The sequence below is a fragment of the Desmodus rotundus genome, chromosome 4 (assembly GCF_022682495.2).
Source record: "Desmodus rotundus isolate HL8 chromosome 4, HLdesRot8A.1, whole genome shotgun sequence".
Taxonomy (NCBI): domain Eukaryota; kingdom Metazoa; phylum Chordata; class Mammalia; order Chiroptera; family Phyllostomidae; genus Desmodus; species Desmodus rotundus.
The window spans coordinates 8,733,064-8,753,545 of record NC_071390.1 but is presented as its reverse complement, the minus strand read 5'-3'; the positions used below and the strand labels follow the sequence as shown (position 1 = coordinate 8,753,545).

The following is a 20,482-nucleotide window of genomic DNA, read 5'->3' as shown; positions in this document are numbered from 1 at the left end:
AATGTGCAGTATAGCACAGGGAACACAGTCGATGATATCGTAGTAACTAAGTACCGTAATAATATCATAAAAACTGAGTTTGGTGTCAGAGGGGTACTAGATATATCGGGGTGATCACTTTGTTAAGTTACAGAATGTCTAATCACTGGGGTGTACACCTGAAACTAACATAATACTATATGTTAACTAATTTAAAAGATAAAATTATTTAAAGTAAAAAAAAAAAAAAGAATTAGTAAATCATTCAGAGCCGTAACGCACAGGTCTTGGGTCTTATCTACAACTTACGCACAATGCCTCAGCACCAAACATAGTTAACTTTGTACTTGGTGGCAAAACGATGAAGGAAACATTTTACACTAACAACAGGAAAAGTATGTATTTGGCTATGATAAACAATACTCTGGATATAATTTTTTTAATCTACTTAGTACAGCAACAGTTTGGAGTAAATAAGACTACGATACCTTAAGATAAGGTATCTTATCTTACACACAGGTAAGTGAGGAACGATGTCCAAGCCCCCAACACTCCCCAGCACCTGCCGGAAACTGGGTATTGCAGAACTGCCGGAGCACGTCCCAGGTGTGGTGTGGGCCCGGTGATCTGCTGCTGGTGACCTCTCTGTTCACCATGCTGCTTCTACACCAGAACTAAAACGTGATCTGGCCCTGGCGTAAAAGTAGGACCTGACCTTCAAGCACTAGAAACTTCACTGGGGCAGAGGGGGGTGCTGTGAGGTTCCAGAGGCCAAGGGTTTCTCTAAACAGAGTATTTTCCCTACCTTTCCCCGGCTTTTACAGCCAGGATGCCGTTCACCTATGGAGGGTTTCTCAACAAAATGCCGACTTCACTTGTTTGTATTAGCAGCTTTTAGGAACTGGTAGGTAAACTGCTCTTCAAAGATAATTTTTTAAAAGTCCCAGGAAAAAAATTAACATAGACATGCTTATATTACAAATGTCACCAAATACTAAAGTTAACAGAAAAAAAAAATAAGGTTTTAAATAAAAGAAATATTCACACAGTAAGAAATGAATCAGTTAAAGTCTGAAATATTGGCAATATAAAAATTTCCATAATTTATGTCAAAATTTTAAAATAATCTATTACAAAGATTAGCTGATTTGGTCACTATCCATCTAGAAAATATTTATAAATTTATACCATACTCAAATTAACAAGGTTCCGAAGATACAGTATACAAGCTAATTTCAACCAGTCAGAAAATCCCAAGGAAGCAAAAAGCACCCATCAGTCTTTACCTGCAGCTCCTTTGAGACTCTCTCTAAGTGATTAGTAATCTTTTTAATCAGATCACTGTACATCTGCTCCGAGTGCTGCTGGCACACACACTTATAGACACAACTGTGGGGAGAACACAGAGAAACCAAGTTAGTGACGAAGCACTTAATTCAGCCTAGAGTTAAAGCACACTCCGGACACACAGCCACTGGTCAGGTAATCAATTCGGGCCTGAAAACAGTGACCGATCAGCTTCAAATAAAAACCTACCCCGCCCCAACCAGTGTTTAGATGAAAGAAGTATCACCAGCAGCAACAAATAATCTTTTTGAGTACTCTACTATATATCAATACTAAATAACCCGAGAGTCTGTGGTACCTACTTAAAAACCAGCCTCTCTCTCATTTTAATGAATGTCAAAATAAGGAAGAGAGAGCAATAACAGGGAAAGTTTCTAACTCCCAAAAACACCTGCAGTGACCTCTCTCTGGGCACCTGGTGTGGAACTACTCAGTCAGCACTTCCTCCTCTTGTGGCGGGGCTAATCTCACACCCCAGCCCAGTTCCTCACTAGTTTGCTGCTTCCACTTACCCGGAGCTGGGAGACAAAACAACCAGAGTTAGAGCTGTGTGTCAATGAACATCAACAGATTGAGCGAGGGCCTCCCCAGGAGACTAAACACACCTACTTTTGCTGACCTCCACGCTTCTGCATCATGCATGGCAGAGGGGAAGGCAGAAGTGGGAGAAGTCTAGCCAAGTGGGATTAACTCTACCTCGATTTGGAAACCAATTCTGAAGCAAAAAGCGTAAATCGAACTCCCAGCCCAAGAGTGTGTGGCACATAAACAGCTTCTGTATTACATACTGTACGCGCACACGCTGCCACAGTTCAAACCGCCGTGAACCCCGACACACCCCTCGACCCCGGCCAACAACACCCGCACCCACCTGTATATCTGCTCATAGGAGATGGGGATATAGTCTCCAGGACTCTGGGTCAAAAGCTGATCTATGGCACCATCCAATTTTGGCCAGTATGTGCTCTTATAGTCTTCAATAGTTATAACATTCATCACTAAAAGTCAAAAGTAAGATAAATATTACCACTGTCACATGTAAACAAAAACTATAGCAATTCTGCACCCTCAAATTCCTTTTTGATTTCACATCGACAGTCCATCACCTAAATACAACTCAATTACTAACCCACTTCCAACATAAAAAAAAAAAAAAAAAAAAAGCAGCAACCTGGTCAGAGGTTTTAAGCAACCATTAATTTGATTTTAAAAGGAATTCGTATGAGTCTGTCCAGCTTTGAAAATAAGAACAAAACAAGCAAGTATCACTGGCTTTCCCTTCCTGGTTTCTCCGAGCTTCTGCCGTCAGTGGAGCTTCTCGAACACGCCCGGACCCTCAAACACGCATTGTCAGCGCCACACAAAGATGACCTGTGCACCACAGGAAGGTTCGCCCTGGGACACCCTGGGAAGATCCACCTGAGCACATGACTCTGTAAATTGGAGTCAAAGACTACAGCAACAAAAGAAGCTGCGTGAGACCTGCAGAGACTTGTCGTGCCACCAGTAACCCCAGTCACTGCTTCAGCTCTGACTGTGCTCCTGCTGTCTTATCTCACACTTTGGAGAAGTCCGACAGGAAAAAACAACGTTGATGAACTGCAGCCTCGCGTGGAAGGCTTACCTCATTCCCACTGGCTGGCTCATTCCTGGCCCCCAGGTTTAGTAAAGCATTCGCAACAGCTGCTCCTAACAACTCTGAAATCCAGGGGTGACAGCTATTTCACAATAATGAAATGAAGCTAATGTTAAAAGAACTACCCAAAGCACCTAAGACATCACATGTCTTACGAACCTCCACTTCCTCACGAGATCACAGCTACCAACCACTAGATCTAGTATTTTACTTCACCAGACACTGGGGAGCAGAGGGCTGACTTCCCTGAGAGTTCATGGCTAATTCCTGGCAGAGGTACCAGGTAAAACGAAGCCTTTACCTAGAGTCGTTCTATCACACTGATGATTTCCAAATCTTAGTCATTCGGGTTCAAGATGTTTCTCATCTCTATGGACCACCTATATCATTTTTGTTGAATATTTTCTTTAAATCAATCCATTTTTTTTGCTTAAATAAATTTACTTTGAAGGACACGAGGAATGAACTATTAATTCACACACAAGGAATAATCTTTAATGCATTTTGCTAAGTGAAAGAATCAGACCAAAAAGGGTGCATTTTTTGAGATTCTCACGTACACGACACTAGTAAAGGCACAACTACATGGAGGAAGACAGATCAGTGGTTGCCAGGGCTGGGAGGTGGGGAGGTCTGTCTACAAAGGGGTAACATGGGGAAATTTGTAGGACAATGAACTGTTTTGTATGTATACACCAACCCATCTGTCAAAACCAAGACTTATACACCATAAATTTACTATATGAAAATTTTAAAAAAATCAACCAGGATGCAGTGGTAAAGGTGGAATACAAACTGTGATGAATCTAATTTGCAAATGAGTCACTTAACCTCAACTAAAGGGAAAGGGGAAGAAAGGAATGTTTTAACTATTGGATGCACATAAGGCCAAAAACAGAAAGAATGGTACCTGGGTGAGCTCACGTGCGTGCGCGCGCGCGCACACACACACACACACACACACACACACACACACACACGGTAGACAGAAGCCAAACTGCAGGGCCTTCCGGACCACTGTGAAAACTCTGCCTTTTCACTGAGTAAAGGGGAGGCTTTGAGGAGAGAAGGGCCCTGACCTGACTCCGGTTTTCTATGGGTCATTCCAGGGGCTGTGTCAGGAGTACAAGAAGTTAGGAGGCTGTGAGGTGAAGGGGCCAGACGGAGGCAGTGAAAGCTGAGAAGAGACAACAAGATTTGCTGGCGGCTTGAATGCGGGAAGTGAGAGAAGGGTCAGGACGACTCCCACGTTTCTGGCCTGAGCACCAAAGGGTGGGGTTGCTGTTTATTAAGATGATGAGGATATGGGAGACGCTTAGCATGTCTGAGAGTGTAGCAGACAAGAGGGGACCCCCAAAAAACTCGAACTGTCTTCTGGAGGGCGGGCCCCTTGTGGTACAGGCTTGCCCCGCTAGGTGAGTGTTCTAGGAACCCATCTGCATCAATGTAACCAGCTGGCCTTGTTGTGAGAGGCTGTGTTCAGCTTCAGTGATTTTTTTTTTAAGACCCTTTCAACACATTTGCCCATTTCATGACCGGTGATTTATGAGCACACCTGCCCACACTGCCTGAGTGTTCAGCAGTTTCTGACCATAAGCAGCATGACCCCCGTGCCCCCACCTTCCCTATTCACCAGTTCCCCCGCCGAGTGACTTTTGTGTTTGTTTCCCCTGGATGAAAAAAGTCCTCAAAGGGAAACGTTTTGCTGATGTGGAAGAGGTGAAACAAAAAACGGCAGAAACACTAAAAGGAATCAAAATTGACAAGTTCAAACACTGTTTAGAGCAGTGGAAAAAACATCTCGATAGATGTACTGCACCAAATGGAGAGTACTCTGAAGGTGACTGAAGTTTAAACATGTAAGAATAAATACACAATTTTTATAATAAATTCGGAGGTTTTTTGGTTCCCCCTCAGAAACTGTGGACACAAAGGCCACCATCAACACTGACCATTATTTGCCTAGTTGTTCTCTCTGGCTGCCAGCGTTGCTCCGCCTGAAAAATTAAACCTCCAAGAGCCACCATTAAGAGATGACTAAGGAGAAATGCGGGCAAACACCCCGGCATCTCCTTTCTCTCAGGGAGGTACATGAGCTGCACGACTCCCAGAGTTGCTCACGGGGAGTCAGGCTTCAACCGCTCACCGAGGGGACTTCACTGGCTGCCTTGCCTCTCCTGTCTTTCTCAAGTCTCCACTCCCCAGCAGCTGCTTCCTAAATTCACCCGCTTGCACTTAAAACGACTTGCACATAAAAAAAAAAAAAAAAAAAAAAAAAAGAATCTATCAAAAATGGCAAAACAGTGTCATTTGCCCTGTCAATGGCAACACAGGAATAAACGTACGAAGTTACTACAGTGTCGCTGCGCGCCCCTGCGGTATAGGCTCTGAGCCCAAGGCCGCGTCCCTGTGACAGGGAGACTGGCGGGTGCTGGACGCACTGCATGCTAGCTCTGAAACACCAGCTTTCTGCTTTTGGCGGGCTCAAAGAAAAGTAAAAAATAAAAAACCTAAACAACAAAATCGCTTTTCCCACCGAGTGATTCTAGGTTATTGAAGCCCCTCATCAGCACCCACCTAAATCACACCCTAATCCCTGCTCTACACCAAAAGTTGAGACTTAAAGAAAGTAAGCGACATGCTCAGAAAGAAAACTTCACGTCCCCAAAAGGCGAGAATCAACACACCAATCCCATGGGCTCCTCAACTGCCCAGTCCAAACTACCCCTCCGGAGGGCAGGTGGGGACACTTCTACTTCTCGGGCACAGGCTTCCCCCGTCGGCAAACCCCCAAACCAAAGATGTGAAGGAGGCAAAAGAACCTGCACTGGAAACCCTGCAGCTTGAGTACAGCAGGGCACCCCGCAACGGAAACAGTGATTACTACGCCTCTCAGGTGTCTCCCACGCAGCACTTTTCTGATGCTGCGGTTTTCACGGCCAAGTTCTCCTCCTCCAAATCCCTTCTCCCCTCCAAAAGAGCCACCTTCACTTAGAAGTGACTCCTTAAGAACACTATAATGGCATTATGAAATAAATGACTAAGCCAAATTTAGCAGGCTAAAGTATGTCTTAAACATAATGGCTCTTTAGATCAAATATAATTAACTACGACTAGATAATGTGACAGAATGGAGTAGGAGGGAACAAGCTCTGGCTTTTCTGCTTAACTCTGGCTGGCCAACGTGACGTCCCACAGCCACAGTGTGCCCACCGAGCAACAGCAACCTAGTGCGCCCGTGTGGCAGAAAGTTCTGCCTCCTCACACACGAGGGGAGGACTGGGATCTTTCCAGCGGTAGACAGACAGAAGCCGAAGGCCCAAAACAAAGCCAACTAGAAGGGCATTTTTTTAAAAGCCTGCCTTTGGGAATAAAGAAAAGGACTGGTCAGAGTGGAAGAGGAAGGTCAGAAGCAGAACAAGGTATGAGAGTATAATAAGTAAATGGGACTTTAATCTGTACTTAGAAAAAAAGAAAAAAGAAAATTCCAGTTACTTATTTTTCTCAAAAGTAAAATAACTTGGTACTAGCAAAGAAGAAAGTATTACTTACTTGCTCCTAAAAGAACTGCCCAGGTTTTTTTTTTTTTTTTTAAAGAAAAAGTCAACCATTCATTCAAATACTTTAACTATCCTTTTCCTTATTAGGAGACCAAAAACAAAAAAAAAGTAAAAAACACCCTGCACCACCTACTCAGGTGAATTTTGATTTGCCATTAGAAGAGAGTAGCTAGTGTTGATCCTAATGAAGCCTATTTGCTTCTCAGGTAGGCTAAAGCCTCTTAAAAAGTTGCAGGCTTTAGGTGGCTCTTTTACTGCTTAGAAATCCACACATCTCTCAATCTGAGAAAATGTAACAGAACCGTAGAAACTTCCTCCACCACCACCATCCGAAAAAGCTGAAATCTAGCTGCGGGGCCTGCCAGCAACGGGGCAGCTCACATCCTTTGGAACCGTTAATGCACAACCATCACGATGACAATGTCGCACTCGAGCCTGTGAATAGTTTCAAAGACTGACTGACAGGTTATGACAGCACGCGTATGAAAAGGTCAACAGCTATCAAGATGCCCATCAAGGCTCCAACCTGACGCACCCAAAATCTCACAACGTTCAGATAGAAAGTACCCGCTCGATTGGGATACAGAGGTGTGAGCCACGCTAACTGCAGGTCTGCCGTAGTTTTAAATTCTGTAACTTCCTGCAAAGTACAAAAACATATTAATCTTTCCACGGCGTGAAGACTAGGAAAGTCTGGAGCGGCAGCCTAAGGCAGCATGCCGGGCGGAAACACCGCGGTGCGCTAGTCCGGGGGCCCTGCAGGCCTCTGAGCTCAGGACTTGACAGGACACACGAGTGTGGGCTAGAGGCCCGGCTGGGGGGGAGGTGAAGACTGGCTGGAAGGCTAGACAGCAAGAAAGAGAAGCATTATTCTTCTGCACAAAGACTGAAAGACAAAAGCTTAGGACTCTAAGACAGCTTCATGGTATGTGTAGGTGCAGGCCAGGGGTCGCAGGGGTGAGTGTGTGAGTGAGTGAGTGAGTGAGTGTGTGTGTGTGTGTGTGAAGCACAGGGCTCGTGGATTTTAAGTAAAAGTCAACAGTCATTACCAGAAATGCTCAAATATCTAACCCTGCTCTTCTCTTCAATTCTAGAATGCCATCAGCCAGGAGGAAAGTACTTGTTTCTGGGCTCCACCTACCCTCTCCCATCATTCTCCCTTCAACTGGAAGACCCTTCCCTGGTGAAACTGAATAGTCCCAGAGAAAAGACATTCACATACTAATATTTGGCACTTCCGCTACAAAACAGCAGCTCTGCATCCAATGAGCCTGAAGAGGAGCCCCCACTTCCACTTGGAAAGGCCCCTGCAAACACAGAACTACCAAATAGGCTTTTTCACTTTTAAATATGAAAAGAAAGCTAAAGATCACCAAGATCTGCAAAGCCTCTGACTGAGAGAACAAAACAAACAAAAACTGATAACATAAAAACAAAGATAATTAAGAGAAGAAAACTTTTTAAAAAAACCCTGTATCACTACCCTCAGAGAGGTATGAGAAAAATCAAAAACACTGCCCTGTTAAAAGCATTCCAAATGCTCTTAAGATTAAAACTAACTAGTCATTTGTAAAAATCCAACAGAAGAAAGAATACATCAAAAAACTCGCCCAGCACAGGGCAAAAACTAGTTAACAGGCTTAGAGAATCAAAACAGAAAATTCAACATTTGACTAATTCCAGAGAAAAGGGAAAACAGAGAAAATGTAAGAGGAGAAAAATATCGACATATATAAAAAATCCCAGAAATGTTCACGGAAAAAAGTCACATACCAAAGAACGGAAATCAAAATGGCACCGGAATGCCCCATTCCAACACGGCACGCCTCGAGTCAGTAAGGCAACATTCAAGAAGTCCGGGAAGAGAAGTTTTCGCTTACGATTTCATACCCCGACTGGCGATCACGTGTGAAAGCAGCATTTTTATATGTGCAAACTGTTATCCACACACACACTTTCCCAGGGGGCTCCTAGAAGACACGTTCTAAACACCACACACGCACATGCACACGGGACACACCCGTACAAAGGAAGACAGCAAGTCACTATCGGGCAGCTGTGCAGAGACCCTAGGAATTAATAGGAACAGGACGACTAATGGCTTCCCAAGCAGACAGAAAGAGAGCACTGGCTGGCTGAGCAGGGTGAGACACCAGCCATGGGCGAGTGGTGAACCTGACGAAGCTGCCGCAAACGCTTTAACAAAAATGATGCACGTATAAACAAGACAAAGTTCTTCCTATGTGAAAGAGAATAATCTGAGTATACTCCTGGCCCCTGAGTGAGTATTTGCATAGCCATAATGTAAATATGGTTTATTGGCCAACCAGAAACTGTGGTATTAAGACAATTGAAGAGATGAGGTGTGTAGAGATAGAAGAAAACTAAATTCTCACCTTAGTGGGAAGTCAATAGGCAACGTAACAGTGAAAAATTAAGCAGTAACAATATTAACAGATTTGAAATTTATCCACATATTTCAAAAAAAAAAAAAACCAAAAAACAGCTAAATGCATTAAAAGTATTGCCTCTGGATAACAGTCCAGGAATGGGACAGGGGAGGGAACCACTGATTTTAATTATATGCCTTTTCACAGTTTGAGTTTCTAAATTACAAATCTGTATTTTAATAAAAGTTTTATTTTAAGGTCAAAGAGTTTGCTGAATCTTAACTCCTCAGAAATGAAACCATAAATCTAGTGAAATCAAATTTTCATCTCAGCATTTCCAGTACTTTAAGGCGCAGGAATGGGAAAGCTCCAATGACCAACTACCTACTAGACCTCCCTCTACCCGACCAGCCCGTAGACACCGTTTAAAGCAGACACACACGTCTACCTGTACTCCTCCCACACCCAGGTCAAAGGTTGAGGCAGCTCCCCAACACCCAAACCAGCAGTCCTGAGTCTTCACCCTCCCTCCTTGACCCCCCAAATGTTTTAGAATCTAGTCCCCAAACATCTCCAAAATCTGAAACAACCTCTCTTCCAGTGCTGTATTTTGCTCAAGCCTTCATCTCTAGTCAAGACTGGAATTACAGTCTTCAGGCCTCCATTCTCTCCTTTCTCTACACTAACACAGTAACACAAACTCCACCAAGCTGGCTCCCTGAACACCCTTCAGTGGCTCCCGCAGAAGAAAACCCCACCTCTAACATGGAGCGAGCACATGCCGCTCTCTAGATGCTTCCATATAACGGGTTTAATGGTGCCATTCCCCTGTGCCTCACACCCTATGTTCCAGCAATAACGTCAGCTCTGTGTCTTCAGCACAGCCTGCCTCTGCAAGAAGTCTCCTAGAGTCGCCTTCAATTCTCCCGACAAACTTCTACTCGTTTGTGAAAGGTTCTCTGTTTCCTCTACACTACCCTGTACGTGCATAACTTGAGCACTTAATCCTAATTATCTGTCCATCATCTCCCACCCTACTACACTGCTTCATTCATCACCAGAGGCTAAGCTGTTACGTTGGCATACAGAATAAGTATTTGCTAAATAAAACACCATTCAGATGTCCAGTCAGCATCCCTGCAACTGCAAATTACAGATCTCTTGCAGCTCCGTCCACACAGGTTAATAGCCAAATGTCCACAAAAGAAAGAAGAAAAATGAAAAGCCAGCTTGCCTGCCAAGACATTTAACAATAATTTTTGCCCTGGCTGGGTGGCTCATTTGATTGGAGCGTCATCCTACACACCAAAAGGCTGCAGGTTCGATTCCTGGTCAGGGCACATACCTAGGCTGTGGGTTCAACCCCTGGTTGGGGTGCATATGGGAGGCAACCAAAAGATCTTTCTCTTTCTCTCTCTCACTCTCTCCCCCTTCCTCTCTCTCTAAAATCAATAAACATATCCTTGGGTGAGGAGTAAAAAAAAAAGCCAGGAAGCTGTTTTTGGTCATCCAATCACATTGGAGTTCAAGGTAATAATAATATTGCTACCATTAGATAACATAACACTAATAGTACACAACATGTAGCAGCAAAGTGTAATCTAAATTATCACTTGTGGGTACCTGAAACCGAGTTCTTCTTGAAGAAAAAATCTGGTAGACTGCTTTGGCAGTTATGACGGAAATGAGAAATGCAAGGACTACGGAGTGGGCTGATTCGGACAACAGATGAAAGCTTTAAGGAAACTGTTAGCTTAATGACCAGAAAGCATCCATGACTACCACAAAATAACCTCTTCATTCTTACAGGCACAGGGTTGAAAAAGCCAACAGCACGTGTAAAAGGGAAATGCAAACAAACAAACAAACAAACACAAGCCCACAGTGTGATACAAACTATCCAGCCTCTAGAAAGACTAAAACTTTTGTGAACCCTAGCCAACACAAGCATCAGGAAGATGAGGAGCAACGGGAACTCTCATACATTGTCCGTGAGAATGTAAATGGTTCAATCACTTTGGAAAACAGCCTAGCAGTTTCTCTAAAGTTAAACGTATAGTTAAGATGAGACCAAGCAATTCCACTTGTATGCATTTATATGAAAACCTATGTCCACACAAAGCCTTCTACACAATTGTTCATAGCAGCTTCATTAATAATAACCCAAAGTGGAGACAACCCAAGTGATTATTAACAGATGAGTACATAAACAATTTGTGGTATATCCTCCAAAAAATAGTAATCACCCTAAAAAGTAATAACTTGCAAGAACAAGAACAAATCTCAAAATCAGAGTGAAGGACAGAAGCCAAGCATGAAAAACACAGACTGTATCAGCCCATTTGCATGGAAACCCAGTGACAGAAATCAGCCGACCCCTGTGGCTAGGGGCACGGGTAACAACTACACAGAAGCTGAAGAAGTGTTTCAGTGATGGAAAGGTTCCAGCTCCTGACTGTAGCGGTGGTCACTGTTGGACAGACAGTCCTCCTCTGGCCTCTCACACTCCTGCATGTCTTGTTGAGTGTGCCAAGTCTGCAAGGCCCAGACCAGTTGCTCTTGAACCTGGGCTACAGCTGGTAACCTCCAAAGATGAGGTAATGTCTTGTCCTGGACAAAGAGCAGGCCTGCTTACCGCTCTCTATGAAGGCAACGGATCCCTAAGTTCAGCATTCTTCAGTTGCAACACAAACCCACTGAGGGAGCACCCATCTTGGCCACACTGTCACCCCTGGTGGACTTGGGAAGAAGGGGAACCTCAGCAAATATACTGATTTCTCATGTGATTCGCTAGGCCCGGCTTCTGCCAGCACCCAGTTGCAGCAGCAACGGGGTGGGCTTTTAGCAGCTTGCCCAAATCCCAGGTCAAACAACTATATGGGTCAAAATTCATTAAACTACATGCCTAAAATAAGTACACTTTAAGGAATACAAATGAAGGAGGGAGAAGAGAAAAGTGTAGGAGAAAGATGAAACTGGACACGGAGGAAGAGGAGGAGGCAGGGACGGAGAATGAGGAAGAATGAGAGGGAGAAAGTCAGGACACCAGAAATTCCTTAGTAGAGCAAAGAATCCAGACTTCCGATGGCAGAAGGAATGCTGGTGTTACCATATCCAGCCCACTCACTCACACACACTCTTAAACTGTCCTAGAAGGAACTGAAAACCACACCGGCGCAGGGTACATTCACATCCCTGAGAATGCTGTGCGGCTGTCCTCTGCAGTTGTGGGTTAAAGACCGGCACTGCTGCCAGTAAAGGGGCTCCCTGATTTCAGTGGGATAATGAGACTCCCAGAGTGGTAAAGGGTTCGTAGAAACACTTACTCCTCAGACATAAAAGGGGCGTAATTGTGCTAATAGGCGGCAGGACCAGACTGGTTATCAGAACGGCTTTCATCTCTGGTGGTGGCAAGCCATGGTGTCCTTAGGAAAGAGATGGACACTACACACTAAGGAACTATTTGATGTGTGCAATGGGTAGAAAATATAAAAAACTCTAGGTGTATCTAACAGAGGCCTGACTTCAGTGACCACATGGAGAGTTATGGCACCTCACTTAATACCCAGACTTAGCCTGTTTACAGACTGAGTCCCTGGAGTAGAGGAGAGGGTGGGTTCCACGAGGAAAGACCCTAACAAACCGCATCAAGAGCATGTGACTTAAAGCCTTCCTCCGACAGACACGCAGCCATCTATCAGGGAGACAGCACATTCGGGGAACAGACGCACGCAGGCTCGTCAGGGGTTACTCAACACCGGCTCTAACAGCAGTAACCCTTAGGGACCAGAATGTCACTGTGGTAAAGCAGTCAGATCAGCGGGGGATGTCACACTGATGAACGGTGCTTTGGCCCCGATCCATCTCACTGTGGGCCCAGGAGACCCACGGACCCGCCCTATAATTCCTGAGTTCCTGAATGCACAGTGAGGAGCTCCCTGAACTGTACAGTGAAGCCTAGCAGTGTAAGAAGTGCCAAGTAAATCCCCTAGACGTGTCCCTTCCTTCCAAAATAGTAAACCCAAAGCATATGCCTGTGGACCCTGCAGAGGAACCATCTTTCAGAGGCTTGCGAGATTCAGGGATAGTGACTGTTACGACACTCTCATTCCACCAGCCTACTTAGCCAGTGCAGAGAAGACAGGTCTTGAAGAACGTAGCTTATAGTAAATCAAATCAAGTGGTGGCTACAATTGTAGTTGCTGTTCCAGATGGTCTCTTTACAGGGACAAACCAACACAGTATCAAGCTTAAAAAAAAAAAAAAAAGGCCTTTTCCCCCAATCTATTCCAAAACAGACCAGCAGAGCATCTGACAGTCCAGAAATACACTCTCCTGGCACAGCTCCCGGCTACAGCGCACGCCAGCTCCCTTCACTATCTAGTCCATGGCGTCTCTGGCCATCTCAACACCTCTGGGCCACTACACTGGCCGGCAATTCCTCTGTCCCCACATCCCCACCCACACTTGGTGCTTATTACGCTGCTTTCTCATTTTTGCCAAACCTAATAGGTGAAAAAAGACGTGCACTACTGTAATTTGTAATTGTAACACCTAGTTATTTAATAATTTCAAACGTCTCTATGCTTGTTAGGACTTCCTATTCTGTAATCTACTTATGAATATCCTTTGCCTGTTTTTCCACAGGGGTCAAGCCCCTCTTTTTATTGATTCCCTCATTAATTTTAGGCACTACTAATATGTTCCCTCCTTCTTTCACGCATCTTCTGCAGAATGAAAAATCCTTAATTTTTTAAAAAAAATTGTTTTAAGATTTTGTTTATTTTTAGAGAGAGGGCAAGGGAGGGAGAAAGAGAAGGAGAGAAACACCGATATACGCACGCCCCAGCTGGGAACCTGGCCCTTTTCTCTCTTGTAAGTTGTGAAGGTTTAAGAAGTTCTGCCCTTAGGTGAAGACCTTCTGCAGCACCATCTTCTATTAATTGTACGGTTTTTCCTTTCACATTCAGATCTTTAATTTATCCAGAGTCCATCCTGTTTATGGTGTTAGGTTGGTTTGTTCTCCATGTAACGAGCCACTCCCTAAAATCTGACTCCTGTCCACCATGACTTATGGTGCCACCTCTAAGTTCTGAATGGGTACAGCTAAGTCTCTGCTCTCTAATTTGTGCCTGGTTTATTTTTTTGGTTCTTGCACTTATACTAATTTTTACTGCTGCAGCCTTGAAACATTTTAACTTTTGATTTAAGTTCTGATAAGGCAAGCCCAGTCAAAGCAAATCCTTAAGATTGATTTAGCAATTTACAAGCTTTATCCTGCTTGCCATATAAATTTTAGATTAGGTGACTGAGTTTGTCAGACAAACCAACTGGAATTTTGATAGTTTAATTTATAAATTAAAATAAGAGAAAACTGACATGCTTGTAAGTAATCTCATCCCAAGAATATGAAAAGTTTTTCCTTCCATTTACTTAGGTCCTCTTCTTCACTGAAGTTTTAAAGTTGTATGTATTCTCAAGTTAATTCCTAGAGACTTTAATTTTGTTGCCATTATTTCCTACAATATTTACCTCTGATTACCTTTACTAGTTGATTATTGCTAGCATAGTTAAGTGCTATTAACTTTTGTAGGTTGATCTTTAATCCAGAAACCCTGCTAAACTCTTACTGGTACTAAGTTTCTCTTTTGATTCTAATGGTTCTTCTAAAGTAAGTGATATTATCTGCAAATAATGAATTTGTTTCCCTTCCTATCCTTACGCTTACTCTTTCCCTTTATCGTGTTAGCCAGGACCTTTCTTATCATGTTAAGCAGCAATAGTAATGGGGGCATCCTTATCTTATTACTGATCTTAAAGTGAATGTGTCTAAAGTTTCTCCACTAGGTACTATTACTTGATGTAGGTTTTTAGTAATAACCTTTATACAGTTATCTTGTATTTTGAGCTGGATCTTAAGTAATTTTTATGGTATCAATAATTTTATGGTATCAATATAATCATGATTTTTCTCCTTACCCTAATGAGATAAATTACATTAATAGATAACTAAATGTTAAATCATGTTTACATTCCAGAAAGAACACTATGGATCATAATTCTTTTAACATATCGTCGGATCTGATGAGCTAGCATACTGTGTAAGATTTTCACATCTTTGCAAATAAGAGAAATATCTGTAATTTCACTAACCTCAAAAAATGACTTTGGCATCTCTCTCTTTTTTTCCTGTTTGCCAAAACAACTTGTAAAAAGAAATTAAGTGTCATCTGAAAGTTCGGTGCAACTACTGGTGTGGTTGTTGGTTGGGCATCATCCTGCAAAGTGAAAGGTCACTGGGTTCAATTCCTGCTCAGGGCACATGCTTGGGTTGCAGGCCAGTCCCCCAGCTGGGGAGAGGACAGAGGCAACCAATCAACATTTCTCTCACACATCAATGTTTCTCTTCCTCTCTTTCTTCCTCCCTTCCCCTCTCTAAAAATAAATAATAAAATCTTAAAAAATAAAAGTTCAATGTAACTTGCTTAAAGATTACCTGGATCTAGAGTTTTTTAAAGGGAAGATTTATTAGGCAATTCAAGCTTTCTCTTCTGATACCAACCACTGACTTTCATAGTTTATAGTTTTCTAAGAATCTATACATTTCATCTAGGCTTTCAAGTTTATTAACCTAAAGAAATTCATAAAATTATTTTTTAAATCTCCTATTTGTGGTTATTTACAACTTTTCATATATTTTATTTTCATTTTTTTCTACCTTACTAAACGTAAGTCTGTCTAGATCTATTTACCTCCAAAGAACAATCTTTTTGTTTGGCAAATCTTTTGTCCCTGAATTTCACTGATTTCTGCTTTTTTAGGTTGTTTTTTTTAACTCTTCAAATGAACTCCGTTTAAGGACTATACAGCAAGCTTCCCTCGGCATTCAGATAAATCACCCTGCTACTCTGCCCCAGGTCCGGTTTCCCCACAAGAGACTTCAACACACAAAGTGTACAATATAAATATTATTCCCATGTATGCATAACATAGGAAAATAAAATACAAACTTTACCAACCATACCTACATACGAATGTCTTTGATTAAAGCAGTATCTTGAAGGCAAGTAAGATTATGTGCTGTTCTCACAAAAAAAAAGTGTAAAGCTGTGATTATATATCTGAATTATGGCAAACATTTTTCTGCAATGCTAAGTGGACAATTACTGGTGCAGTTTGGTAGAATTAGTAACTAGAAATGAAATCTCCAGTTGCTTTATACCAGAGGCCATTCAAAACTTGCAGTTATTAACAGGAGAGAAAAACTTGCCTGTGACGGTCAAGTTCCCTCCTCCCCGCCCCAAGAAAACCCACTGAAAGCAAAAGCAGATTTTTTTCCCTAGCTATGGAAGCATACATCCTGGTTGGGGGCAGTTTCGGATAACAAAACAGATTTTGGTCTTCAACTTTTCTGCCTGCAACTGAGCGTTAAGGCAAATCACTAAAATAAAGTTCACAGGCCAAAAGAATTTTGGATTTGGACACATGCTGAGTGGCTTATTTATATCAGTGTAGGCCGCTTTGAAAATAATTTTATGGGTTACTATCTTCCAAACGGATGTCACAGCTCCCACTGCATTGGTTTACCCAACAAGCAATTCAGATATTTTCCTATTAGGATGCAGAAGGTGGACACCAGAGAAGAGAAATAACGAGTGCAGATATAGGTCAACTTTCTAATTCCTGACATGTTTAACGTAGACTAGCTAAAAGCACAAGAATGGAAGCTCTCAGATTTTTCTCTCGCTGCAAAAAAAGACTGAAGGCTCCTCTCTATGGAAACTCAAGCTGCCTTATTTTCCTCTCACGTGTGAGGGTGAAACTTTAAGGGGGAGGTAGGAAGAAGAAAAGAGTGTCCCAATGTTGAGTGACAGCCAGCTGTGATAAAGATCGCGTCTGCAGGAGAACTCGGGGCCGTATGCGCACCGGGTGCTTCTCTAGGCCAGGTAACACAAGAAGATAGGGCCGCACTGGCGCTGGCCGCAGGCACCAAACGGGGGGAGGAGGCGGGGAGGGGAGAGGAGGGCAGTAGAGACCCAGGCCTGAAACAAAGGAAGCGGGCTGCTCCGAAAGGGGTGGGTGCGGCGTCCGGGTGGGGGAGGAGGAAAGCCAAGGCTGCTGGGGAAAGGCTGGACTCACAGAACTTGGAGGTGGAGGTGTTGATGTTGATGGTGGAGCTGGGGGTGGGGGCGGGGACCGCCTTGGCCACGGCGGCCGCCGCGTCGCAGCTCTTCAACATCATGATCACCCCATTGGGCTCCGGCGGTGGTGGCGGCCCCAACGGGAGCCCTTCCTTGGGGCCTTTCCTGTCCACCGAGACCGCTGGCACCGCCAGCAGCTGCCCCCGCGGAGGCTCTCGGACAGGGGCTGGGATCGACGAAGGGGGTGGCGGGGGCTGCCGGAAGCCATCCACGGCGGTCTCCCAGTTGTTGTGGTTCTGGTCATCCATCATCGCCTCGTAGCTGCCCCCCTCCTCCTCTTCCATGCTTTCCTCCATCCTGCTGGCCCCCAGCACCCGCCCGCCTCGCAGGCACCTGCCGCCCGTCTCAACCCCGGGCCAGGGGGCACCACAGCCTCCTCGAGGTCACATCGCCGAGGGCCAGAAGGGCACGACGGGGAAGGCAGTGGTACACCCGACCGGGCTGACTCCAGGAGACACGGCTGACTGCGGTGGGCGCTCCCGGGCTCTGGTCTGGGAGAGGCAACCGTAAAGCGGCAACGCCCCTCACGACATTTTACAGCGGCTTCCAACAGGCAGCGGGGGGGAGCGGTCAGAAAAGCACGTGGTGCAAGGAACGAGCTGCAAGAGAGCGAAGCAAAAAGGGGCGGTAGCTGTGAGTCACCCTCACGCAATAGGGCAGCGGTCCACCCCGCCTCGGCTGGCCCGCCGGGAGAATCCAGGGGCCAAGGGCCCGGGCGAGCCTCCACCGGCCCCACCCGCGCCCTGGACTCACGTAATAAGGGCGCTGGGCTGCGCATGCGCATTCGCAGTCTGGTTACCCGGACAACCAGAACTGTGGACGACGCCTAAAGTTGACCTGGCCCACGGTTTTGTGGCACCGGCCACCCTTTTGAGGATGTTTTTCTTGTGCTCACGCGGTTTACCGGGCCTTTGCTCCGCAGAGACCTCGCAGCCCGGCCTTGGCTTGAGGGCGGCGGTAGGGAGCCACAGCAGCCTCCAGGTAGCGCCTTGAAAATGTGTGGACCCGCCTGGACATCCCTTTATGGGACTGCTCGAGGGCCTTACCTCGCACCACCCAGATCCTGAAAACCGAGAGGAAAAAGTGAAACTTAGCAGGGTGGCTAATAGTAATAATAATAACAACAATAACAATAATGCGTTTGAAATATTCATGTTTTTTTTTAAGTCCCTAACTCCATATAACTGAGGCCAGAAATTTTAAACTTAAAATACCAATCTTTGTGCACCATTTCACTAATCTGACTACAAGTTTGATATTGTGTAAATCTAGAGGGGCAAAGAAGAAAGATTATGTAACTATTATACATTTCATTCCTCTGCATTCTCAAATTATAGCAATAGAAGTAATATCAATCTATGCTATAATTGTTTATTGTAGAGCTTGTTCTAGCTACTGGTGCTAAGAAGTAGTTAGGGAAACCTTTATTACATTTAACTTAGGAGATAATGAATCTTTAGTTACAAAAATGTGTAATTAGTGTGAAATGACGAATCACTTCAGCCACTAGGAAATTGATGTACTTCAATGTCCACACTTGTTTCAGCTTTACATGTATTTTCTCAATATATTCTGCACTATGCCTAATGGAATGACTTTACCAACAGCTTAGAATGATTTAATTTCAGACAATCTTCACTTACATTAATTAAAGACATTTTTTGAATCAGCACATGTTTTTAATTCTCTGGGAGTGCTTTGTTTTGAGAATACAAAATTAGGGGGGAAAAGACAATTGCATGAAATGCTGGGGGGTTGGGGAATTTACAATTCTCCGCCCAACAACAGAAAAGGATAGAAGAAGGAAGAATTAGTCTTTTTCAGACTAACAGCTGGGTTTTTCATTGAGACTTTCTAGGTAGGTGGATGGGTGAGTGTGACTGGAGGTAAAGAGAGGTTTTACATAATAAAAGATGCAATACATAAGGAAGATAAAAGTCGTAAATCTGTCTCTAATAACATTGTCACAAATACATAACGCAAAAAACTGGCAAGTACAAGAAGAAAGAAATCTACCGCCAGAGCAGATGATTTTCACACATCTCTCTAACAGATTGTAACGGGTTAATAGTAACCCCCCCCACCCCTGACCCTCCCCCCCCCCCGCCCCCAGGATGTGTTCATGTCCTAATCCCTGGAACCTGTGAATGTTACTCTAAAACAGGGTCTTTGCAGATTTAATTAAGGATATTGAGACAATCATTCTGGATTATCCAGGTCAGTCATAAATCCAGTAACAAGTATCTTCATAAAAGAAAGGCAGAGGGAGATCTGAGACAGAAGAGGAGACAGAGAAGAGGTGGCAGCAATGTGACCACAAAGGCAGAGACTGGAGTGGTGTAGCCACACACCCAACCAAATGCTGACAGCCACTAAAAGCGGGGACAAACAAAGAATGCATTCTTCCCTAGAAACTCCAGAAAGAATGCAAGTCTCCTAATACCTTGATTTCACACTTCTAGCTTCCAGAATTGTGAAAGAATACATTTCTGTTGTTCAAATGTCGCAGGTGAGCACAGGTAACCAGGTTCTTGGTGATCGCGGACAAAGAATTGAACTGAACACACAGAGAGTTCATAGGAGAGAGAGAGAGAGAGAGAGCAGATTTATTAAGCAATAGAACACTCCACAGAACATGGGAATGGGTCAACTCCAAGCAGAGATTGACCTCAGGGGCTGTGGGATTCTATTCTCATAGGACGGCTATTTCCTGGCTAGTTTTGGCGGGCTTTTATTGTGCACGTACAAGTAGTTACATTACTCTAGAGCTGCTGTGCATGTGGTCTCCCATGATTTCCCTTGACTGGCCACCGGGGAAGGGCTCCCACAATGCTAATTCACTATAATGCTATTATAATGAAGCAGGGGGTCATGTAAGGTCTTCTGCGCAGGTGCATTCATGAGTCACCTGTGATTCAGCACTTTTCCAAAAAGTGGGAACAACAGGTCTTAGAACAGTGTCTCTGTCCTGTATTGATGTCCTTTGTCTAAGCCCTGGGGCACCTCCAGAGTTTCCTCCCTCCTGACTGTCTCCTGCCTCACAAAGATATCCGTTGATGGTCCGTTGATGGCAACGTGTTACAGCAGCCACAGAAAACTAATACATAGATCAAGGGGACCAAAAAGTCTTCAAGGGACTGAGAAGATTTGAATAGCAATGCAATTACCAAGCTTGATTTGACTAATACATGTAGAACGTTACACTCAATAATTGCAGCTATATATATAATCCTTTCAAGAACAATATGTGAAATGTTTATAAAAATTGAACATACTGGGTTATAAAGCAAGTCTCTCTACTTGTCCAAATTGGTATCGTAGCAACCACATTCTCTGACCACTATGTAGTTAAGTTAGAAGTCAACAACC

General features: G+C 44.0%; 1 protein-coding gene across 1 annotated transcript in view; it reads right to left on the bottom strand.

Annotated features, from left to right (window-relative positions):
• The window catches only part of CACUL1 (CDK2 associated cullin domain 1), a 53,333-nt gene extending 35,542 nt beyond the window's left edge, over positions 1 to 17,791 (bottom strand). Inside the window, exons 1-3 of the mRNA XM_024555557.4 lie at positions 17,052 to 17,791; positions 2,198 to 2,324; positions 1,266 to 1,368 (exon numbers count right to left, since the gene is read on the bottom strand). Coding sequence (XP_024411325.1) covers positions 1,266 to 1,368; positions 2,198 to 2,324; positions 17,052 to 17,409 — 588 coding nt within the window. The 5' untranslated portion in view covers positions 17,410 to 17,791. The remainder of the gene's footprint in view (positions 1 to 1,265; positions 1,369 to 2,197; positions 2,325 to 17,051) is intronic.
• Between the last annotated feature and the right edge of the window lie 2,691 nt (positions 17,792 to 20,482).